Below are 26,606 nucleotides of genomic sequence, written 5' to 3'. Positions count from 1 at the left end.
AAGATCTGGGCTCTCGGCCAACATTCTTCACTTATTTGCCACATGACCTCAGGAAACTCCCTACATTGCGCCAAGTTGCTTTCTCAAGAGTAAAACAGAGATAACTTAACCGTCCTGCATATATGACATGCTTACTATAATGTTCAAATAAGAAAGCGAAAATGTTTTATAGAATCGCTAATCAGCTTAGCCAAAAGTCTTCCGAAGAAAAGACAGGGACTATGAGGCTTAGGGACAAAGGCCCAGGGATAGCAAACAATTTCAAACAACTTTTCCAAGGCATGAATATTACAGTAAAAGCCACTAAAAAACTCTGATATTGTGAAATAACAGTCCTATAAATGAGGGTATATCACAAAGTTGATAAAGATTTCCAAAACAGATAAAATAGAAGAGTAGACATTAAGTAGTTTTAATGAATCCACTTCCTTTATTGCAGTAACCTCTGTACAAGCAGCAACTGCAATATTCCACATTAAAACGTTAGAAAAGCAGGTGTGTGACAGTTATAGTACAGTATTATCAAAATATTACATTTTCAAACTTAGTAGATCAACATCCACCAGAGCTCAAATCTTTAAATTATTTCCATAGTCTTTAAAAATATGTAACGTCAGAAAGCATATAAAAAGAATGTAAAAGGAAACCTAAAGTACAAATGAAATAATGTAACAAATAAATATTTGATTTAATTAACCCTTAATAATCAGCTTAACACCACCATTCTAAACCCGGTATTTACCTATAGAAATAATGAACTGTCCAATGCCATTGCATATTTATTTCCAAGTTATCACCAATGATTAGAACTAAAAAAAAAATGGCATTAAAATAATCAAATTCAGCATAAATAAAACAGAGTAGAATAGCTTCAACACTAGCTAGCATGTCTAAGAATTGTTGAAATTTATTAGAGTACTACAACAACCTTGAAAATTTTGACCTGGTGTCTAGTGTTAAGTGAAAGTAATGCATTTTTTTTTTAAGTGAAAAGCTTCTTACATTATTTCACAGACAATATTACCCTCCCCCCATTATGCATATTTAGATATATTTTATGTACTTTATACACATATGTATGATGCATGACATTTGGTTCCTGCAGTACAGATCACAATGATGGTTTCCTGAATGGGAAAAATTCCAAAAAAAAAAAAAAAAAAAAAGAAAAAAAGTAAGTGTACCTGTGCACATTTCAAGATAGCAGCACTCAATTCATGCCCTATTATCCATTTAAAAAGTTCAAACACGATATTGTTTACTGAATAATATGATACTTCTACTGTCTTTCCCCCAAAACACTACAAAACCTGCAATAAAATGGAACAATGCTGTGAGTTATAATGTAGGGAAAAAAATTTGGAAAAACAATTACTTCATTTTAACATTCTGAATTCAAAATTATCATCAGGTCTCCACTTTTCTATTCATTTAGTTTATGCTCACGCAGCAAAAAGACTGCACTATTGACAACAGTAGTAATTTTATGGATTTCTATCAAGATTCATGAAAACCTGCATACATTCTTCACCACGGAGACTTATGCCAATGAACTCACTGAACAGTACTGTAGCGGACGTGTTCTCCATTTTCTAACTGAACAGTAACTGTGTGAAGTTACATGCCCTTCCAATGATCACCTTTGTTCTCCTGGAAACCTGTTACCTTTCAATCTCATTTTGAACTTATGTTTACCAAAACAAAAAAATTTTAATCTAATGAATCTTGGATCACTTTAAAACGCAAAAACACCAGCAACATAAACGTCATTATATACACATATGCATCTGTGTATGCATATACGTATGCATACACACATACATATATGCAGACATCTATCCCTTGAAATGTTTTTAGGAAATCCTTCCTTGAATAAAAAATGAAAAACTTCACATTGATAATTGTATATAAAGCTTTTAGTAACAGTGCGTACGCACTGTCAAAATTGTACTAGTAGACTATGATGTCAAAACAGACATTCCAAAAGCACAAACTGGCAGTTTTTCTTAACACAAAAGTTTTAAAGTATTAAGAATGGATTAAATTTAAATGTTCAGAATAATCTGTTCAAACCTGAGTATATTAATTAAGACTAAGTATACTTGACAATTGAATGAATTAAGCCTAAAAACATTTCATTAAGAAACCAGTGGTCCATTTAACCATTTGATGAAACATTAAATATTTTAATGATTTATAAACGATGGTACAGTGGGATTCCACATATTGTTTACTGAAATAGTCTATTTGATGACATTATTTTATCCAATTTTCCTCGAGAAAAATCTTTTAACATTTCTTAAAAGTCCCTCAAGATTTGAGGAAAACTATAAATTAGGACAGATCTCCCTTCTAATAGATACAAATGATTTTGAGGACTTTGGTCTGAAGAACGACAACAGGAGATTTTTCAGCATGGTATATAGAAGTACTGGATAAATCTTCAACCGTCCCTAAGATTTCAAATAAAAATACAAATAGCCAATTAGAGATTAAAAAAAAACAAAACAAAGAAAGGTTTATTGGGTCTTTTTTTCCTAGATCTACATTTTATATAAACCCACAGAAACCTAACCTTTGGGGTCACTTTTGGGTTATCATTTTTTTTTTTTTTGCATTTTTCATTAACTTGCCCTAATTCTCATCTTTAGTATCTAACAGATACCTTTACAAAAGTAATAGAAAACATACAGTACTCAACACTAATTGGTCAATGGAAGAAGAAAAGCAGTGTCCATTTCATTTCACGGTGGAAGAGACTAGAAATAAAAATAATAGCTGACGGCAAAATTTGACATTCTATAAATTTATAAAAGAGGATATATGGATGAAATTTGGTTAATTTCAGAAGGCACCTCAAGGCTAAAGGCTTTTTGTACTCCTCTCATCAATCAAAAAATAACACACTTTTATTGCTATTCAAGTAGCAAAGGAAAACTTTACTCTCATGAGCTTTAGTCCAGCAACAAGGAATCATCACCATTCATTCAGATTGAAATATAGACTTGACTAAAACTGAAGTCTCCATACACGGATCAATGGAGCAACTTCCCTGTGTGCTTTCAAATTAATGAAATAGTGAAAGAAAAGTCACAGTTCGCCATTGTGATGTTAATGTGTCATTGAAGATTTCAGTTACTCCACTGGGCACTAAAGTACCATCTGGAGGGCTGTCCACTGTGTCGGAACACTTAAGAATAGAAGGTAAGGACACTCTGATGATTCCCACGGACTAGGAGAATTGGCGGTAGGTCCTTTGATAGAGCTTCTAACCAGGCCATATAGAGAGCACTTGACACAGCACCTTTCCTAGCAACTGGGAGACTCCTGGTATCAAAAAGAGAAAGGAAATTAGGCAATGCATTTAAGTTGAAAACAGAAATTGTAATAAAAATTATATATGGAGTCCCTACTAATATTAACTAAAAATTACTTCGGTTAGTTACACATTGTTTTTGAGCGTGGCAAATTCTGAACATAGCGTAACAATGACTATACTCATAGATCACTACTCTCCCTTTCACATGTCTGAACAAAAGATTTTTAAAATTTATCCGTAAGAATAGAAATAAGTATTTCTATCAACTGTAGCACATTTTATATCTAATGCTAAACCTCACATTTTCCCCTCTTCATTAAGGACAGAATTCTTTTAGGAGAAAGGGCTGTTTGTATCTGAATTTTGAAAGCAGAAACTACACATGGATAAACAAAACTGAAACATAATTAATTCTATGTATTAATTTTCAACTTCTCTTATTTCTCTGGGCTTTCATTAACTTTCTTAGTGTTTATTTTTGAGAGAGAAAGTGCGAGTAGGGGAGGGACAGTGAGAGAAGGGGAGAGAGGAGTTGAAGCAGGATCCTGACTGACAGCAGTGAGCCCAACACAGGGCCCGAACCCACGAACCATGAGATCATGACCTGAGCTGAAGTCAGACACTCAATGGACTGAGCCACTCAATTGTCTGGTCTTTCATTCCTATTTGTAGATAGTGGTAGTAGTCACCAGTTGCCCTATCAACTGTTTCTCTCTAGACTTCTGTTTTAGCATATTCCATTACAGTATCTGATCATCAGCAGCAAAACTTGAAATCTTCTGGTATATTGTTTTTTTGTTAATCAAAACAACATTTCTCTAGTATTGTTTCATTTCATCATTTGGGATGTTTTTGGAGGACTGAGCTTTTTTTTTTTAACCTCTTGAAGGACCCAGGCTCCATGACAGAAAATTCAGGTTCAAGTAATACCTACCAAATCTGATTTAGTGAGTAAAAAAAAAAAAGCTACAGAGCATTAACATCTATATTCAATGCAAGGACAGAGTGTCTGTATGTAAAGTTTGTGTGTGGAAAACTGGGGGAGCAGATTCAGACAGGAACCACTTTTTACATTAAACCCCCAAGGTAACTTTATGGTGTTATTTCTATGAGGATGCTGCCTGGGGTCTACAATTTTTTTTTTTAAGATTTTTTAAAAATCTAAGGCAAGTTTAACAGTAAAAAACTGATTTGGAGGGGTGCTTGGGTGGCTCAGTCATTCATTGAACATCTGACTTCGGCTCAGGTCATGATCTCACAGTTCGTGAGTTAAGTCTGGCATCAGATGAGCTTGAGTGCCGTTTCAGGTGAGCTGGCCTTCTCTCTCTGCCCCTGGCTTACTTGTGCCCTCTCTTTCTCAAAAAAAAAAAAAAAAAAATTATTTTAAGTCAGTACAATCCACTCCTCAATGTCACACTCAAATTCACAACCCTAGATCAAGAAAGGCTCGCTCTACAGACTCAGCCAGCCAGGTGCCCTCCACCACCTCAGGGTCCAAAGTTTAACTTGAGGTCCTCATACCCCACATATGATGGAGTGTTCTCAAAGCCAAGGAGTTTTTAAAAGGTGGGAAAAAGAAGAAAGGAAAAATTCCATAATAAACTATTGTGGTAAAGAATTACTTAGATTCATATAAGCTTAAGATTTTTGCTTTTCTTTCCTCCTACCTTAAGTGATTTTTCCGTATGCTTAAAGTATATTAACAAAAGTTTGTTTTTCCTACTTATAACCACTAGATCATTACTGGGAAATATATACATATGTACTTGGTATGGCAATTAATCCTAATCGCGTTATCATAAAATGAATACTGAAGAAAATCTTAGTATAGACATTACTTACATGACAATGATATTAGCTGTACTTGAATGTTCCTTTAATAATTCATTTAACCTTATCTGCCGATAGGTCTGAAAGGAAATAAGACAAAGTCATTCCTTGACCATTGGAAAAGTGGAATCTAGTGTGGTTCATAGAACTATACAGAAGTAAGCAAAAAGAAACCAAAATAATTTTGGTGTAATAAAAGTATCTGTTCCCTAGTTTAAAAAAGACCTAATGATTTACACACACTGTTCACATACAGATCCAACTTAGAGGAGACTGAATTTACAAGACTGGTTCCTCCCATAACAAATTATAGTTCTTGATACTTCTATCTTAACGTATTTTTTAAAAAAATCAATGGAAGATTAATGAAAAGAAAGCAGAAGAGAAATAATACCTTGGTCTTATAAAGTTCAAGCTCATTATCTGTTACTCGCCATGGCTCATCTTCTTTCATTTTATCTGCAATATCTTGTTCTTTGTCATCTTCATGAAGTCTATACGGCTCAATCATTTCATCAAATGCTACAATACTTAAAAAAAACTGACAATCACAATCTGAATTACTTAACACTAAGATCGTAAATGCTAAATTAGAATTTGAGAAGTCAGTGTTTTCCATCTCTCCTGCTCAGTTCCTCACCCTAATTATAACCATCTCTTTGGCAACTTATTCAGAAAACAGCCATCTCTAGTTTCTCAAATTGATTAGAGATTTAGAACCATATTCACAATAACAGAATTGTAATTTGAACTGCTAACAATGATCTCTCTGTATCTACTCCCTGCTCCTATGCCCACCCCCCCCCCCCGTCAACCTACATACATTTCCATCACCGTAGCTAAAATGATCCTTTTGAGCAATACGTCAAATTGTGTTGTTCCTTTACTCAAAATATTCAAAACCTTTCCTAGTTCAAGTACCACTGAATGAAAGGAGCAGTAGTAGGAGAAAAGGTACTAGAATATTCTGAAGGGAGGAACACACAGATACTTAACATTTAAGAAGATGCACAATTAATCTCTAGATACAAAGATAATTTAATAGGATAAGAGACAGTAAAAGAACATAAACACTCTAATCCCCTATGAATGTGAAAAATATTTTTCAGTGTCAAGTTTCGTACAAAGTTCTTGGCATATATTGTTTTATAAAAGGAAACAAATCCTTCCCTGATTATAAGCTTACAAAGTATACCTTATTATTTTCTATTTAAGATAAATTCTTTAAACCAGCTTCATCATTTATTCAACAATTTACTTGAGAATAATTAAAATTATGCCTGGTAACATAAATATACATATTATTATAACAATCTCTAGGTACCATTTTCAGGTAGATTATTCCATGAGTATACTTTCCCTTGACCCTTGAGAATTCTGATTGCAACTATTATAGGCTAATTTTTGATTCTCCTATTTTACTAATAAGGCAAAACAGTGAAAAGTAATATATAATGTGGAGTAGGAATTGAGTGAGTGGTGGTAATGAATATAGGCATGAAGAGTGGAAATTCAAAGAACCATGTGGAATTTCTGTGGCATTAGGATTTTCAGAAATTACTTGTAAAGCACTAAATGAATTCTCTGAAAACTGAAAGCCCTTATACTTACTTCAGTAACAGCTACAGGCATGCCAACTGTCACTACCAGATTTAAAAAAGTTGACTTCACATGCTAACAGCAGGTAAAACCTCCAAGTAATTAGTTTAAGTTGAATGATCTGTTACTGGAATATGTGAGTAGGTCATCCATAAAAGAATCAGTTATCTATACACAGTAATTTATCCAAGAACTTACTTTTCTTTCTTTGGTTTAGTATTAATATCTCCTAAGACCATGATATCAGAGAAGTCTATCCGGAACTTACTAAGCAAAGTAGCCATCCTAAAACAAAAATGAAAAGCATTGAGATACATAAAAGCTGCATCTATGTATTTTTATTCCATTTCAGGCTGCATCACTGTATCTAAAAAGCATCATTTATAGGAAAACCGTATCAGGTGCTGAATAAAGTTCATCTGTGTTAGTTCACACCGTATATTCAACTGAGTAGAACTCAAAATTCCCTGAGTAGAGACTCCGGTTATATTCTTTCACTTTCTCTGAATCGCTCCTTAGTATCCAATCATGAATGGAAAGACAGTAACAATGAAATCTGGAAGGCAACTAGTTTTTAAATTTAATTTTTGTCACAAGGAGTCAGAGATACAGGCTTTCAGTTACAGAATGAACAAGTCACGAAGATGAAAGGTACAGCCTGGGGAATATAGTCAATGGTATTTTCATAGCGCTGTACAGGGACAGATGGTAGCAATCCTGTGGTGAGCACGACATAAAGAGATATGGAATCACTATGTTGCCCACCTGAAACCAACATAACAATATATGTCAACTATAATTCAGTTAAAACTTTTTTTAGACAGATTATATTGGTGACTATATGGATTTCCGCAAAAACTAGTAAACAGTTGTTACGTTTAATTATTTTTCGATTCTTCTTCCATCCATGAAGAATGCCTATCTCAAGACCCAAACAGGACTTTTGGGAGCCATCAAAAGCTGTAACTAATGGCAGATCAAGTTCACAGCATTTTTGAGGGGGAGGGGGACTGGGACAGACATGAAAAAGAAGCTCCAAGAAGCCTCTGACTTTTCAGTAAAGAAATACCTTTTCAGAGGCATAGACGGCAAGGAAATCTTGGTGGCACCAACAAAAAAGTGGAAAAAAACACAAAGGAAAAGCTGTCAGCACAAAGGGATTCTATTTTTAAGAAAACAGAGTTTTCTAAATTAAGACATTAGAAAACAGACTCGCTCCAGGTTTAACTTTTGAATTATTTCTAGTATTTCTTGCATAATTCACTATGTGAGATGACTCAACATTTAGTTGAATTCCAGTGTAGATCTATTAAGCGCCTGCTATGTGTCACTGGGCCCATGAAACTCAAATCTAAGATACAAAAATAAATTAATACAGTACCTAGAATGCAGCGAGTGATACCAAGTATACCGTTACTGAGGAAGGAAGGGTAACAACTAATGGGGAGACAATGGTATAAAAATAAAACACATTAGGGCAAGTGTCATGAAGAAAGTGACGGCAATGCTGGACTTGAAAGTCTGGAGTGTTTCATGAGAGGAGCTGTTTACAGTAGAGACGAGAGCAGAGAGGGGTACAAGCCTGAGACAGCATGTGTGTTCAGGGCAGGTGCACCAGTGCGCACCACAGTGAGGGGTAAGACAGTGTGGAGAACAGGACAGAGGGTTTGGGCTTTGTCATATTTTAGCACAGACTTTCTATGGAATGTAACAGAGAGGAAATTCCAAGTATTTGGGCAGAGGCATCTTATCATCAGAGCTCTACTTTTCAAACGTGAACTCAAGAGAAGAGTGTATAGTGTGTGCTGAAAAGGTCAGGGACGAGATGTGGGGTATGTAGCAAATCACTCAACCAGAAATAGAATGGGGACAGTACAGTGGGAGTAAGACAAGGGATGACCGTGGCATCCTTCGTTTCTGTTGTCTTCAAGTCTACAGAATGTATCTCACACGGGAATATGTGATTTGGAGGCACATCCACTGACTTTTTACGTGCCTAACATTTAAATGCTGCAAATTTTTAACAAAGACTTTCTAAAATGTCGATATATGAAAAAATATTAGGAATCAGTAAAATGAACTATCCACAACGTAAACATAAAGATTAAATTAAAGAGAATGAGGTTTTAGTTGTTTAACAAGATTTTCAGCTTCAGTATAGGACAACCTGACTGACATTTTCTGGACTGTGTCTTTTTTATACTATCAAATATACTGTAATAGTGAACTATGGCTAGATTAATGCTCTTCCATTTAAATACACTTACGCTCTCCGGTCATGGTCTATTCGGTTTATTTTCCCACCAATGAACACTCTGATCTTACAGTCTTTCCACTTTTTCTTGGTAGTCAGAAGGTAAGGTATCAGTAAGGTCAAACCTAAATCATAAAAATATGAAACATCATTCACAAAATGCTAATTTCTCAATTAAGACCTTTTAATTCAATTTAATCTCTAAAAGAATGTCTGCTACACCTCCGCATTTAACAATATTTTTCTATCTGTTCTTCCTTAATAATTCAGACAGAAAGCCATGAGGTAGGCCTGAACAAGGAGGGAAGCCCAATGGAACCGGGAGGTTAGTCACATACAGGAGGACTGAAGAACTGAGAGTCTTCACTGAACCTAGTGGGAGCCAGGTTTCTCTCTGAAATGAGAACTCCAAGAAGAAGAAGCTGGATTAAACCCTGCAGTGTTTAAACTGGAATGGGTGTTCAATCTATACTTACATGTACTAACATATCTATGGTAAGTTTCTGAGACCCGTCTACTGAGAGGGCGTGGGAGCAGTGACAGTGCAGTGGCAACGAGCATATCTTTGTTTCTATATACCATTCTCCACTAAGAGCAGTCAGCGTTCCTCGGGTAAAAGGTGACTCAGTGGCTGGTACAGGCAAAGTACAAAAGTAAGTCTGGAACATCTTATGATTGGGACATGACAAATGGACACACAAGTCAGACTACAGAGGATCTTGCTGGCCAAATATGGAAACGATCTGAACATCAAAACAAATAATGAGAATGACAAATCATCTCACACTGAATACAGTCTATGAGTTCACAAAGATAGAAAAAAAGAGAAAGCTCTTCCTTACAGTAAGAAGCCAACTAAGAGGAAGAAATAACAGGATTCGAAAATCATCATTTGGCAACCACAAACACACCACACCAATGATAAGAGCAGGCCAAAGTATCAAAGGATGCTAAAGATAGTGGTAAAAGTTGTAGTAATGATGGTATATTTACCTAATCCAAAAGTAAATCCCCATCCACTAATATGTGTAATTAAAAAGGGGAAACAGTAACTTTTCATTCTAAAAATCTAGTGAAAACCACCTTACTCAATGGTCAAAGCTAACTTCACCAGTCATGAGCCAAAACAAACATCATGTCCCACTTGAGATATAGACAGAAGAGCATAGCGTCACTTCTGTAATAGTTCTACCAAAAACCTACATAATGTAAACTAATTATGACAAAAGATTAAATGGTACTTCAAATCTAGTGACATTCTCAGACTGGTCAATTAAAAAAAAAAACAACAAAAACCAAAAAATATTAAGGTCATGAGCTCAAGAAGTAGGCAACTTGCATAGTGAAGGACACTGAAGAGGTAACAGTTAAGTGCAACACCTGATTCTGAAACTAATCCTGGTGCTTTGGGGAATGTTGACAAAACTGGAAAGGGGTCTAGGGATGAAGAGGACACGTCATTCCTTAGTACTATTCCCATAGTCCCACAACTTCACTACATGTAAAACTGCTAAAAAGCATGGTAACAACCTTACCTCCATCATCAAAAAGCCACCAGACATCAATAGTATTCTTTCCTTGTTTTTTCTGAAACTGTGTACTAGCTTCAAGAAGCTTTTGGTCAGCTACATTTAAGGGCACAGCAGGGCCTTTGGATTCTAAAGGATGAAGCAGAAAAATAACATGTAAGGGAGATAAATATTCAAGTCTCTTTTGCTGAATTCCTATAATTTCCTAACTCTTATATATTTAAATGTTTATAATGCAGACAGTTGTATATGGCATCCATCATAAGCTTTCAGTGGTTTATAATTTAAATGTACTTTTGAAAGACGTTCACAGATAAATACATCTTTACAACAGCTTAACTCATCCAAATTATCTTGCCTAATTTCTAATATTTTGAAGCATTCTTAATGAAAGAGAAGCATGAATACCAATACCAATCAAGAATATTATAATTGACTGAGATTTTTGAGAAGTTGTTTTACGCTAACTGGACAAATGAGGCTTATGCCTATTCCATGAACGTATCACTTTTGTAATCTTTTTCCTCAGTAATTTAAAGATCAAAAAATTATTTTACATAAAATGTCATCATTAATATAAGATCAAAAAATTATTTTACATAAAATGCCATCATTAATATAAAAGACAGAGGGAAGTGGAAGACGAATGAATACAATCTAACAATTATCACAGTGAAACCTCTGAGTCTAAGCAAGAACACCTTCATCTTTACCTAACTTGACCCCTTGGTTTGTGATGCAAAAAGCTAAAGCCATATAACCACACATCTTTCTCTGAGGCACAGAAAGATGGCAGAACTCCTTGGAGGGCACCACGTGCTGCAGATCTAAAGAGCAATATACCAAGGAAGTTCCCATATTCCCAGGAATTAAAAACTTAAAAACTTAAAAAAAAACAAAAAACAAAAAACTCAGCACTGACTCTATGAGCAAGCAAATGACTATTATGAGACTCCTACAGCAAATTTTTAAAAGCAGGAATCCACAGGAGGAAATCTGATCGTTTCTGCAGGATGTCTGTCATTCACTTCTCATGCTGCCATGATACACGCAAACATGACGAATGATTGTGCATGATGACATAATATGGCTGCCAAACCACACTGCTCCGTAACTCTCACCTCTATCTCCTTCTCATAAAAGTCATGCCCGGGGACATGACTGTGTATCTCCCAAACGCAGCAGGGCTGTGAGAAATATTGTAATTTTTGAAATGAAAAATATATTAGTATCAAAATTAAGGGCTTGGCTTGGTACACCTGATGGTAAAGAATGCAAGTGACACTGGCAGAGACCCATTTCAGTGTCTCTGTTTAGCACCTAAACCATGCAGTTTAAAATAAGAAACTGGTATTGACAGTCAAGGTTTGAGTAATTCAGAAATGCTATGATGATTTAAAATAATTTGCCTTTGATATACTCCCTTTCCCTGGGATGACTTATACTTTTTAGTTGGACTAAAGATAATGTTTCTAATCTGCATTCAATAAGTAACTGTAGCATCACCTTGCCATGGAAATAAAAACTAAGGTAAAAAAAGAAAATAGCAAAGTTGGAATTAAAGAGTTAACAGTATGAAAAAGGGGATTAAAACAAAATGATGAAAAATGCCTGCCTTTTTTCAACAGTGGTTGAGTTGGAGTCTTGCCATCCTCTTCCTCATCTAGATTATGTTTAAAAAACACAAAATATAAGTTAATTGTCTTTATATTAATAATGAAAATGTAAATAGAGCACATTTATAAACAGAGCATAGTATGATGAGACAGTCTGTCAAAAATAATCAAGACTGAAAATAGATATCTTCTACACTGAGTGTTGAGGAGTTTTAAAAGCAAACATATTTTAGACCCCTCCAACAGGGCTACTGATGAACGCTCACCCCTACATTGTATTCCTGTAAAACTGACAAAAACTAGAACACGATTTTTAAACTTGTGAATGTTCATACTTGAAATCAGTTGAAAAGAATTTCAACTATGGCTTATAGAATTGAAATAGGACGTTAAAAACTGACACTGCAGATAACACATGAATTTTAAACACTGCCACTGCATCACTGGGCAAATGACTGAAAAGTTACTTTTAGAAACGTTTAATGGATATCCGGTCCTTGTAAAAAATAATCACCACTTGAAACACGAAGGAATTTGATCAGAGACAGAGTCTTTTGGTTTATATAAAATACTATTTATACATATATACATCAATTGATATATAAAACGTAAGCATATATATACATGTATATATGTTTGTATGCGTGTACCGGTCCATCTGCATTTAGGTATCTTTAAGTATTTTCTTGGGTTAACAGTTTTGCTAATCTCAGGTTCTTCTTCAGATAAGCTTATGTGAGGTGTCTGAGGCATGTAAAACTCCGGACCCGGACAGGGAAGAGTACACTGCTCTGGAGTCAAGTGGCTCCCAGGATTCCAGGATTCCCTCTAACGCTTCTCCTGGCTGCGTCAGCTTGAAACGGTTAGTTAACTCCTCACTTTCCTTGTTAGTAAAAGGGTGAACAATACATACCTCTTCAGATCATTATGCTGCAAGCATTAAAGCCCTTAGCTCAGTGCCTAGCACAAAGTAAGTATTCAAAGGGCGCTCTTTCTGGCCCCTTGCATGCTGTGTGCCACAGTAACCAAGAAAGACATACCGAACACCTGTAATTATATGGTGACTACACAAGAATGTTTCTAATTCTGAACACCTTTAAATTATATGAACTTTTCTATAGTTTCTATGTTAATTTTGAAAATAACTGGCTACATAGAAAATAAACACAAAATAAATTTAATGCTATTTTTGAATGCTAATTTCTTATGCCTCTTAGGGAACATTTCAATTATTACATTTAATTTTATAGGATTATGTACTATTCTTATAAAGTAGATATTTGACACTGTCTTTGATGATAGTAAAAATAACAATTATAAATGCGGACATTGTGTACTTATTTCAGAGAGCTCAAAAAATGTTAAGGAAATCCTGACACTTAAAAAATAATTTACACTAAGATATTTAAAGGTATCTGAAGGTAATAAAGCTATTGACATTTTCAAAATAAAAAGGTGAGCAGGTATGTACTCACCCCAGGTTCCTACTCTAAAAATAATGACTTCCCAAGACTGTGGCACACAGTAATGAGCTAATGTGTAGAAAACACCTACTGCAATGTGAAAGGCACAGAGTAGATGCTTGATGACTATTACTTCTTCCTTTCCCATCATAGTTTTACCTATCAATTCCTAACAGATTCGGTAAAGAAAGGATCGGTTTTAGGAAAAAGAAAATGATAACAAAAATAAAAAGAGAAAATGAGAGCATGTATACCATAAACTAAAAGTAAATGCAGGAACATTAAAAGCAGTTTTAGCATCTTTCATAGAGTTTTGAGATGAAACAGGAAACAAATTATAATCAAGCCAGCAAAGAACTTAAAGGGAAAATGGGTCTCAACTAAAGCCTCAACTACCACTACTCTGAGCAGCCAATGTAACTAAGGAACAAAGAAATATTAAGTAACAGCAGTGCTTCTACGTAATCTGGGAAAGATCGACTTCACAGCGACAAGATTTGTCCAAAGTGATCAATTCCAGAAAAAGAATGGTAATTCTTTGATAGGAATCAAAAAAGCATGATATGGTTTGATGATTTACAGTGCAGATTTTTCTTGTTGCGTGCCAGCTGGGACCAGGACAGATGGAGATACTGACTGAACAGAGGTAGGAGAGTGAGGGTGGGAGAGTAAGATTTGGAAGTCATCCCTCTTTCCGTCTTGTAAACATGACACAGATTTATGGATGAAATTATCTCAGCGTCTCAGGAGATTTGGAGACCTTTGTGTGGCCTGAACCACATGGGCCACCAGGGGTAGCAGGTGTGCATTTATGGCCAAACAGTTCAGTAACCAAACACCAATAGCATGTTCCTTCAGAGACTAAGTGAGGAATACAACTGCATGTGATTTTTTATTACATGGCTTTACCTCAACAACTCCAGGTGCAGTAGATGTAAAAAGTATTCTAAATATGTCAGCACATAAACAAAATCCCTGGTATTTCAATATCTTGATTTACAAAAAAATTATGTAGATTTGTGGTCAATTTCATTTCTTCCAGGGTTATCTTATGCTCTATCACATTACTCTAAAATTACCATGTTACTTTCCAAGTTCAGATTTAACCTAGGCTTTAAATTAAATTGTTTCATTTAAAGCATATATAAAAATATACAAGCAGGTATTAGTGTAGTGTATAATTAATTGGCATGGCTTCTGTTCTATGATCGACTTTAGTATTTTAAAAATAGCTAATCATGTTGGAGCCATCCATTTTACCTCATCTACTAGAAATGAACAGTACAAATGAGAGAATGGGTTACTTAATAAGACATGTTATATAATAAAAACCATTTCTCCCCAAAGTAAACATTACCATTAATAACATTTCTTGTCTGAATAAAAATTACCTTTGTGTGTAACACTTTTCTCATCGGATGGCTTGGAGGTATCTAAATCCGATTTTTTACTGTACTCCATACTTAGTACCACATCCTTGACACCGGGAGATTTCTCTTGTGAAGACAATAATTCTTCTATGGACATGAAAGTAATCAAATCATTATCTAAATCTTATTTTGACCATTAATGAAAGCACCATGGTATATTGATTAAATAACAGTTCACAGCACAGTTTAGGAAGAAATAGTAAGTTTACAGTACATGATTTCTTAGGTAAACAAATGTGCTAATCTGTTTTGAAAGAACTATTCACTCAAACATCTTGAGCCACGGCTAAGTATCAGACATGTGAATTAGGTACTGAGGAATTAGTAATGAGTGAGATTCAAAGAACATAAAAGTGTGGCAGACAAAAGAATAGTGTATAGGATGTGAATAAATTCTACTCTCAAAGTCATTTACACATGGAAAATATGTAAAATGTGACAAATGTTCACATATGTGTAAGATGACAAACAATACTGAAAAATTATACCCCTGACTATAGAGACAAAACTAGGACATCAACTCAGGGTAGAGTACCAGTTTTTCATTTTTAAAGCACTTTCTCCATTTTGATTCTTTTTTTTTTTTTTTTTTTTTTTCAACGTTTTATTTATTTTTGGGACAGAGAGAGAGACAGAGCATGAACGGGGGAAGGGCAGAGAGAGAGGGAGACACAGAATCGGAAACAGGCTCCAGGCTCTGAGCGTCAGCCCAGAGCCTGACGCGGGGCTCGAACTCACGGACCGCGAGATCGTGACCTGGCTGAAGTCGGACGCTTAACCGACTGCGCCACCCAGGCGCCCCTCCATTTTGTATCTTTTGAGAAGTAGTTAGTAAACAGTTAACTTCCACCATGAAAACATGCGACACGAAGACAAATGTCATAAGAAACTGATCGGTGACAGATAATCCTCATCACTGATTTGTGTGTATGATGAGAAATAACAAGGGAAACGACTATGCTAAGAACTTTGCAGACATTTCTTTACAACAACCCTATGAAATAATCCCGTTTTTTAAATTTTAATGTTTTATTTAAGTATCTCTACACCCAACGTGGGGCTAGAACTCATAACCCCAAGATCAAGAGTCTCAGGCTCTTCTGACTGAGCCAGCCCAAGCACCTCAATAATTATGTTTTAAGATATGAGGAAACTGAAGCTGGGAAGTCAGCAAATTTGCCCAGGCTACAGAGCTATGTACTAAGAGAAAAAGCTGGGATTTTCAAAGGAGATCTGACTCCAAAGCCTGTGCTCTTGATCCTGTGCTGATCCAAATTCCTGTGTCCAAATCCTGATGACGAATAACAAGACCTTCGAAACAATTTTCCTAATTGAAACACATGAAAATGTTTTCTTAAAGTTCTAGTCAGATTCAAATCACAGTGGATTACACAACTATATATGTAATTGATTAGTCAAATTGTCATACTTTTCAGAGTAACAGGGAACACAACTAATTGTGCAGTTAACAGGTACCCTAAACCTCAATTGCTGGCAGCTCACGAGAGAACTGAAACAGTATTTTGCAAGGCCTACTCCGGAGTAAGAAAATGCATTTTCAGCAAGCCATACTTTTGTGTTCCATGGATAAAGACCTCAAAGCGTTCCTTTCAAAACTGCACAATACCCTTAAAATGGTGGGAGGAGGGGGAGGATTACAACTGTTTAAATATATAAACAGGTGACAAAAGTTCATGATGTGCCTCTCAGCTATTTAGGCTTAGCTATTTTTGATGATTTAGTTAATTAATTGATAAGGGTAAAATATTAGGTATGCAATTTCTTAAACTTATAATATTTGTTAAACTACCAGGAAATCATCAAAGGGTACAGAATTTCCCAGTTTTTATTAAGGTGGCAAAAGTAATCAGTATACCTTAGTTAGGTTTAAAATTTCATCTAAAAACATTTTTTTTGAATGCTTTAAAAATTACATAGTTGGAGAGGAGATTAGTGGGTATCAGGGGTTAATGATGGGGGAGAGATGAAGGGCATGGTGGGGGCATAAAGGAGTAGCACAAGAGAGATTTTTGCCGTGATCGAACAGTTTTGTATCTTGATTATGGTGCCGGTTATATGAATCAACCGCATGTGATACACGGCACAGAACTATACACGTGTTCATGAGCACACACACACAAGTGTTAAGTAGAACGGGTGAAATTTGAATAAGGTGGGTAAATGGTCACAATGTCAGTTTCCTGGTTATGACGTATAATGATAGATATTCAATATGTTACCACTGGGAGCAATGGATGAAGGGTACAGAGGACCTCTCTATTATTTCTTTTGTTACTTATTACGGATCTATAATAATTTCAAAACGAAAAAGTTATGAAAAATGACTTATAGGGTCTTTTCTGAAGACAGAGAAAATGACATTACCAAGTTCAGTTTTCATTATTAATATACCTGTGTGTAAAAAAAGCATGACCTTCATAAACATGAAAATGATGATTTAGCAGTCATTAACATTTTTTTCTCTATAGTATTTATCATGTATTTTTATAAATTTGGCCAATCTAAAACCATAACTCATGCTTATTTCTCTTAAACTTATGATTTACGCTGAATTTTATTCTCTCCATCAATAATCACCAGCCATCATCCAGGTTGGTGCCAACTCTGAAAAGATGGTGGAGCTGAAAAGATCTCACTTCCAAATGCCATACAGTAAGTACATGACACAAAACAGATAGTAAATGTTAAAGTTATTGAAGAATCTGTGAGAATGACATAGAACTAACAGAGTCATTTATATTTTTAAAGTAAAACATTTATTCAAGCAAGACTTACCTTGTGCTTGAAGATGAGATATATCCAGACCCTCTTTTAGGCGGATAACCACTACTCCATATTGTATGTCAAAGGCGTCACTATAATGGGGGTGGGGGGAGAATCAAAATCACAAAAATGTTAGTGTCCTCCTCTATAAAATGAAGGCAGTAAGAGATGATTTCTAAAACACCTTCAGCTTTAAATGTCTTATTTCTAACATATGCTTTTAAAAATACAGTGAGACCCATATAATGTCTGCTTCAAATTCTATACCATTCCCTTTCCTTTCTTCTGTAATACTCTTAAAAATGAGTTAAGTGTACATCTTTATAGTCTTGACACTCTACCTAAACCAGACATTTAAAGCATGCCTGTACTCCTATCCTATCTGAAACAAACTAAAATTACGGAAAAATAACATTCAATATTCCCACCATACTTAATTTAGGCTTACACCCTTAGAGCTATGAGAAATACAAGAAGACAAAGCAAAGTGATTCCACTGAGAAAGAGAATAGGTTGTAGAATATCAAGGAATGACTTCTGAAAGAAACCAGAGTATTTTTAAGTAATTCTCACATTTTTACAAAAATGTTTAAAAAGGTAATACAAAGATTTTATATGCATTTGTAGACACGCATTCATATGTCCTTTCAAGTTTTTTAAACACAAATGGGATCATCCTATAACACATGCAAAATATATTAAAACCTCAAAGACTTCAATTCTGGAAACTTTATGTTGAGACCATGAATCATGTGGATTCAAGTTTTTCTCAAATCTACTGAAAGAATTACAAATTCCTAAACTTTGGGTCATTCCCGGAGTGTAACAGACTTGAGTTTTATCTTTCATTATTATTTTTAATTATGAAGCAACCAATATTCATTATACTCAAAAAATTACATACAACCTAGTTCTATATAACCAAAAGAAGGGGCTAAAATGCTAAAAAAAAAAAAAAAAAAAATCAAATTTTTGTTCCCACAGACACAAAGAAGAATACCTATCACTGTAAGAGATATTTTATTGGTTTATTGATGTTTTTTGTTTTTGTTTTTGTTTTAAATCATGGGGAGACAATTTTGGCCTCATTCCTATAATGAATTAGCTAAGGTCTGAAGAGATTCATCGGAAAATTAATGGACACAGTAACCTTCCTCAGCTGTATCCTGAAAGACCTAACGCTAGAGAAGAGTAACTACAAGTATTTGAAAAAATAGTTAATAAATCACAAATGACTTAAAATCAAGGTCCTTAAAGAAAAGGCAGTGAATATAGCTTCCCAAGTTTACCGTGGAATAAATTAGCTAAATATTTTTGCTATAAACAAAGAAATTTCTCTAAGCTATAATTTGATTTGGAGTTTTAGTCTCTCCATGCTGTTACTAGGCATAGTAAATTAAGTAAACCTCAAGTGCTCAAAGTATTTATAATCAGAACCAAAACTTAAGTGTCACAAGATAAAAGCATAAGCAGTATCACTGCTTTGAAACGGACATCAATTTCTATGGCTCTGGAAACCAGAAAGCATCATTTTGCCTCTCTTTTAATTGCTGCCTGCTGTATAATACTTAGAGTAATACTTGACTCTCAGAGCAAACATTCACTTCAAGTTCCTACAAGGTCGAAGTCAGAAAGACTCCTTTCTTTTCAGTGTTTCCATATGAGCAACTACAACTAACAGTGGAAGAATTCTTTGTAAAAATGTCACTTTTTCTACATTTTAGGATAATTATTCCATCTCACTGTTCTTGCATCTTCAGAAAAGAGCACAGTCCACGTCAGATGGCCCACATGATTTAAACATTCACACTGTCCTTCCTTTCCTAGTCCTCACATATGCAAAGTGCATAGGACAGAATTAGAAACGTAGGATGAAACCCCAAAGCTAAAGAGCAACCATATTAGGTCAAAAATCAGAAAAGCTTTAATTTTACTAAAAGCATTTAATAATTACTTGGGAAAACTTATTCATTCTATACTTTCCTAATCAATATGAAGAGATTTTTTAAAAAGTATAACATCTGGTTACTCCCTCAAATAGATTTCAAGGTAGCTATGGACACAAAATTATCATATGTGATCCAGGTAAGTACTCATGGCTCCAACAGGAGTTCCAGTAAGGGAAATAACTCTACTTAGTTAAGGATAATCAGATCAAAATTCAGAGAGATAAGATTTGAACCTGGTCATAGAGCTACTTTGCCAAACACATTTTTTTTTTTTAAAAAAGCACAATTGTATGTAAAGAAAAACAAGATATGAAAGAATGAACAGTTCTGTTTCATCAGCATCTATAATAAGAAGAAATTATTCTTCAACCAAGGATTGTGGTGTGGGGCACCTGGTTGCCTCAGCTTGGGACTCTTGATCTTACAGTTGGGAGTTCGAGCCCCATGTTGGGTGTAGAGATTATTTAAAAAAAAAAAAAAACCCAAAAAACAAAAAACAAAAAAAAGAATGGTGGTGTGATGGACTCCTAAGTATGGAGAACAGAGGGGAGTTGGTGGAGGGATGGAAAAAAATAGGTGATGGGGATTAACAGTATACTTATCATGATAGGCACTGAGTATTGCAGAGAATTGTTGAATCACAATATTATACACCTGAAACTAACGTAACACTAAATGTTACCATTGGAATTAAAATAAAAAAACTTAAAAATATAATGGTAGCGGCGCCTGGGTGGCTCAGTCGGTTAAGCATCCGACTTTGGCTCAGGTCACAATCTCACGTCTCTTGAGTTCAAGCCTCATGTCAGGCTCTGTACTGACATCTTGAAGCCTGGAGCCTGCTTTGGATTCTGTTTCTCCCTTTCTGACCCTCCTCCACTTGTACTCTCTCTCTCTTTCTCTTTCTCAAAAAGAAATAACATTTAAAGAAAATTAAAAAAAAAAACACACACAATGGTAGTGTGAAAGGGAATCCTTATCCTCTATAAAACAGTACAAATGAGATAAAGGGACCTGTTAAGCAAACCCAGAATACTAGGAAAAGGAAGTATTTCAAAATTAAGAAGAAAATTGCCAAAAATAACAAGTTTTATTCTTTTTATTAAATAACTCACTTAGTTCCAACAAGCATTTGTGGTGGATTAAACAGATACATTCATAAAAATCAACTATAACATAAACCAGCTCAAGTCAGAAAGACAAAGTAACAAAAAAATAAAAAGAATGCACCAGACAATCCATACAAGGGAAGATGAAGTAATGTTAAACCAACACAAGCTGTCTGATAAATATCATTCATTTAAATTACACCAAGAAGTGAATTATAGACTCAAAATCTACACTTCACAAACAGGTTGAAAATCAAAGCATGTAAGTACACTTAAAAAATGTAAATGACTGGGGCGCCTGGCTGGCTCAGTCCATTAAGCGTCCAACTTCGGCTCAGGTCATGATCTCACAGTTGGAGAGTTCGAGCCCTGCATTGGGCTCTGTGCTGAGCCTCCTTCAGAGTAGGTGTCTCCCTTTCTCCCTGCCCCTCCCCCATTGTCTCACTCTCTCTCAAAAATGAACATTAAAAAAAAGTTTATTAAAAAAAAACGCAAATCACCTAATGCATAAATAAAGTAGTAACATGTAAATCGGTGTGAGAGAATAAACCTAACCATCTGAAGGGTGATATCAATGATGAAATGCCCTCCTCAGCACCAGATACTATAATGACAGAACACAAGGTGAGAGGTCTGACATTCGGGAAATCTGCTCAGCAACAGCTGTAAGGATACCCCAACTCTTCCTAACTTGAATGAGAAGCTAGAGTATATATGTCATGTGCTCATTTGCACACGTGTGTGAATGTTCAAATGTATTAAGAGAGACAGAAACATCAATCAAAACATTTTGTGAATAGTTCGTCAAGTGACTACTCAGATAACCGCATGTGATTCTTTTCATTCTTAGGCTTCTATGAGAAGAGAGGGTATTAAGAAAACAGGCTTCACAAACCACTGCAGGCTTTGAAAACCAGTGCAAGTTTTCATTTTCTGAACCAAGTTCCTGGATTAAAAGGATACTTACTGAAATATGTTTATGTACATATCCACATCTCTCATATCTGCTTGCAACCAATCTTTCTTAAATCCAAGGACAAGTGTGTTTGGTTTCATACGCCCAAGACCAGCAGCCTAAAACAAAGGAAAAACACAACTTTCAATATATACTATTCAGCAAAATATTTTATAAAGGATCAAATCCTCCAGACAGACGGGCTATAAACATTTATTTTTTTATTTTTATTCTTTTAATATTTATTTGAGAGTGTACATATGTGCTCTCTCTCAAAATAAATTTAAAGATTAATTTTAATCTTTAAAGATTAATCTATTGAAAGATTAACAATTAAATCTTAATTTCAAGATTAAATTAATCCAAGTATACATTATGTGATCATGTGCCAGACACTGTCCATACGATTTGGGATAGTTAGCAATATCCTAACCATATAAAACTTAAAATCTTTCTCAAAATGTTCTCTCCATGCACAAATTTCTTTCAAAAAAGAAAGAATATCTATCCCACTAGATATTAAAAACAACTCTTTACCTTCATAGCTAAAAGATAATCATTGTTTTTTAAAACTATCTATTAGGTATCAAGATAGCCACTAACCACACAGACTTTTCTTTTTTTTTTTTTTTGGTAAAAGCAAAGCAAGAAACATCTTTGAGTTTTAGAGCTTTTTAAAGAACGAGGCTACAAGATAACCAATAACTTACTGATGATACAAAATAATGTCACTTTTATTCTCTTTTTCATCACAAACTTTTGTCACAACATAATAATTAAAAGGTTTTATTTTTATAAAATTAACAATAACACCCTGCGGCACTCTGTCCACTTGTTTCAACTTCATTATTTCAATAACTTTTCCTTGAATGACTAAGCAAAGAAATTTGAAATGTATCACTCATCCCTAAATCCTTTGTAAATTCTAATCAAAGTAGTTATTCAGTCAGAAGTAATGCTTTCAGTTTCCATAAAACATCCTGTGTTTTAAAGAACAATTTATTACTGAAAATATGTCTTCTCTGGAAAACAGATTTCTTTAATGGTTCATAAAATCAGTTTTTCATGGAATTCCATAATTGAAACTGATTTGGCAAAATACAATCCTCTGAAGCTTATTACAAACGTCTTTAGTTTCAAATATTCCCATTGTGTTGTTTCTTTGGATCTTCAGCAATGTTTTTATGCATCTTTCACCAGAATTTGCTGACAAGAAATGTGTTTTAGTTTGTTATTATATTTTCCTTTGCATCATCATAACCATTTTTACTGCAGCAGAAACAACTATTTCCACAATGGTACATAATGGCTTTTTATTTCTGTCTTTCACTATTAAGTAAAAATATTTCCAATCATTATGGTTACATATTGAAATGTAGTTAAATACTGCTGTGAGATCTGTATTACTTTAAAAATTACTGAAAACAATACTTGTAGAGTTTTGGCTCCATGTCCTGGATGGTTAAAATGTTCAGCCAGTAGGGATAGCTTTTATTTTTTTTTAATGTCTGTTTATCTTCAAAGAGAGAGACAGAGTGCAAGCGGAGAAGGGGCAGAGAGAGCAGGAGACACAGAATCCGAAGCCGGCTCCAGGCTCCGAGCTGTCAGCACAGAGCCCCACCCGGGGTCCAAACTCACGAACCGCGAGATCAGGACCTGAGCCAAAGTTGGATGCTTACCCGATTGAGCTACCCAGGTGCCCCCAAATTAGTGATTGCTTTAAACTATCATTAGTTAATATGTCATGGCACAATATTTCTTGTAGATGTGGCTATAAGACATAATTTGTACATAATTTATATTTCTAATATTCTTATTGGTATAAGAATTAGATTATCTTGATCTACTTATTTCAGAAGAATTTAAAAGAACTTACCGTCTACCTCAAAAAGTGGCTGATGAAGAGGAAAGGTCACAAACATTCAGCATGTATTAAAGAGTATAATTCTGGGCTATTTTTGTGCAGGAAAAAAGGTAAAGTTATGTCTAGAGTGAGACTGTGAATGAGACCCACTTGATTTAAAGGGCCCCCATAACGTAATCTGTAATCTGAATTTTCACTAAGGACAGTAAGTTTTTGCTCTTTGAAATGAAGGTTTAAAATTGACTGACAATTAAGTGGCTCCTGCCATTAAAAAAGAAAACAGAAAGATACAAATACACAAGGAAGCTAGCAGTGCTACTGGAGAAGAATGCCTCTTTTTTAAAATCGTGAATCTTGAGATTTATTGTGGAGCCTGGACACTTAAATGCTAATTCAATGATACATGAATGCTTATAATCAGTAACTAGATAAATGAGAGAGAAACGAGAAGAGAGAGCATAAGTAAGGTAGAGTAAACATGTTCAAAAGCGGTTTTTGACAAAGATTATAAACCTCTAATAAGACATACAGGCTTTTGCCACTGGATGTTAACAGGTTTCCAGAAGGTACAAAAGAAAGAGAAATACTGTCAGTGACAATTTACACTAAGAAGTCAGTGATTAATTCTGCAAAGATAATTCTATTTGTAAGTTTGTTTTACACAGTTACTCAGACAGCTCTGCCACTATAATCAAGGCAACTTCTTGGGCATCTTAGTGAAATGCTTGCATCCACCAGTTTATAGGCCAGTCTCAAAATACTACCATGCGCTATGCATCCTACCTTTATCCCCACACTGCTCAAACGGTCTAGACCCACTGGGGTGAACATGTTAGCGGGAAGAAGAGTGAGGAGGACAATGGATCCTAACACTCGTCAACAGTGTCATTTTTACCACAGAAACCCTTAAGGGCAGAGGTTCTCAAACTGTAGTGTCCGCACTGTACCAGGAGCAGTTATAGAAATGCAAACTCTCCCGGCTCACCCAAGGACCCACTGAGTCATCCCAAAGGTGGGACGCAGCAGTGTGTTTTAACAAGCCCACTACATGACTCTGACGTACGCTCAAGTTCAGGAACCACTGCTCTAAGGAAGTATTTTCCTTCCTAACGCTTCTTAAATACATAAAGTGGTTCTAGAAATGTTCCTACAAATCACACAAAAGCAAGTTAAGATTTACCCACTAGAAACAACCTTATGACCAGAAGGAGAATTTTACTTGAAATATTTAAATACTTTACATAGAAAAGCAAATACATTAAATAATCATGTATGCATCACCCAGCTTAAGAAAAAACATTACAAACACACTTCAAACACCCTATGTATCCTTGTCACGCCCTCTTTGTATTTTCACCATTTCATCATTTAGGCATACATACATACATATACATGTTTAATTTACGTATATTTAAAATTTTATATCATCTCCATATTATTCCTGTCTTTTTACCTTGCTATTTTTCCTTAGCACTTTCTGTGTTCAAAGTTTATTCCTATTGCTACGTATAACTAATTCCCTTTTATCACTATGTAGAATTCCACTGCATGTTTATACCACGATCTTTCAATTTGTGGCTGATGGCTGTTGAAGTTACTTCCATTTCTTTTTCACGAATACAAATAATGCTGCTATGCAATTTCATATAGTCTTCCCTACACGTGTAAAAGTTTCTCTAAGGAACACACGTAAGAACGGAATGTCCGAGGATACGAACACTTTGAAAGTAGAGGACACTGCCAGGTTGCTGACCCAAGGGACTGTGCCATCTATGTTACTATGGTAGTTCAAAGATTTCCAACGGTTCATACGGCTCCTAACACTTGGAAATGGCAGACTGAACTTCAGAGTTCAACTTTTTTGTGTCTCACTGAAATAAAAATCCTTCCCTAGCTCAAAGTCATAAAATTATTCTACATTTTTCTTCTAATAGTTAAAAACTTTGCCTTTCACATTTAGTCCTTAATCCCTCTAGAAATGGTTTTTGTGTATTCTTTGTAAAGATCTATTATTTTTTCACACGAATCACCAATTGCCTTTTAATTCTGCTTTTAATCCTTTTAATTCTGCTTCCATATATATTAAATTTTCTATATGAGGGGCTCTATTTCTCCTTTCTGTTTTATTCCATTAACCTTATTATCACTAATTCAATACCACTATGGGTTAATTACTAAAGTTTACGATGAGACTTTATATCTACCAAAGTAAGCCCACTACCACCCCTTATTATTCCTGAGGCTCGCCTAAGGTATTCTTAATCCTGTGCTTGTCAAGTTTTATAAAATATCTAAACAGAATGTGCAGGTGACAGCATGCTGAGCCTCCCACCTCTGCTTTAACAGAGCAGCTCTGCAATAAACACAGTGAATGGGCTTCTGGTTAATCTTTCTTTTGAAGAAAGGGGTTCCTATAAAAAAAAAGATGGCCAACATGATCCCAACCCATTTATTTCTTCCCATAAACTTCAGGGCTGATTGAGGAAACTGAGCTTCAGAGAAGTTGAGGAACTTTCTCAGTAAAAATTCATAATAAGGAAGTGGTAGTGCTAACATGTCAATCTAGGACTGACTCCAAATCCCAAATTCTGACCAGTGTGTCATACACAAAACTGAAAGTGACATCTAAGTTTAGTAAATAAATAGAAATACAGTAAGGAACAAGAATTTTTAAAGAATTAAATAAGGACTGCCATTAATTCATACTTACAAACTAACTAACCCCATGAGGTACAGCAGAAAGTGAAAGGGAAACGTCTTAGGGAAATAGGCTAGGATAATTTCCAAATAGGTTTTCCCCGGGCTGCCAAGGACACATTATTTCTTTCATTCCTTACGCTCTCCAATTACACAAATCTTAGTAATAAAAATATGTTAAAAGATTTACCATTTTTATTGATATGAA

The 26,606-nt window shown here is 35.0% G+C and overlaps 1 protein-coding gene across 2 annotated transcripts in view; it reads right to left on the bottom strand.

The window, feature by feature from the left end:
* Positions 1–407: 407 nt before the first annotated feature.
* SLC12A2 (solute carrier family 12 member 2) overlaps positions 408–26,606 on the bottom strand; it is a 107,979-nt gene continuing 81,780 nt past the window's right edge. Inside the window, exons 18-27 of one of the 2 annotated variants that reach the window (XM_045487630.1) lie at positions 21,850–21,956; positions 17,837–17,916; positions 15,002–15,127; positions 12,147–12,194; positions 10,538–10,660; positions 9,016–9,127; positions 6,947–7,033; positions 5,544–5,679; positions 5,162–5,229; positions 408–3,327 (exon numbers count right to left, since the gene is read on the bottom strand). In XM_045487630.1, the coding sequence (XP_045343586.1) occupies positions 3,192–3,327; positions 5,162–5,229; positions 5,544–5,679; positions 6,947–7,033; positions 9,016–9,127; positions 10,538–10,660; positions 12,147–12,194; positions 15,002–15,127; positions 17,837–17,916; positions 21,850–21,956 (1,023 nt within the window). In that variant the 3' untranslated portion in view covers positions 408–3,191. The remainder of the gene's footprint in view (positions 3,328–5,161; positions 5,230–5,543; positions 5,680–6,946; positions 7,034–9,015; positions 9,128–10,537; positions 10,661–12,146; positions 12,195–15,001; positions 15,128–17,836; positions 17,917–21,849; positions 21,957–26,606) is intronic. The other variant, XM_045487638.1, reaches the window with a different exon arrangement.

Source organism: Leopardus geoffroyi, chromosome A1, assembly GCF_018350155.1.
Source record: "Leopardus geoffroyi isolate Oge1 chromosome A1, O.geoffroyi_Oge1_pat1.0, whole genome shotgun sequence".
Classification (NCBI taxonomy): Eukaryota; Metazoa; Chordata; class Mammalia; order Carnivora; family Felidae; genus Leopardus; species Leopardus geoffroyi.
The sequence above is the reverse complement of the archived record's forward strand: the minus strand, read 5'-3'. Positions and strand labels throughout refer to the sequence as shown.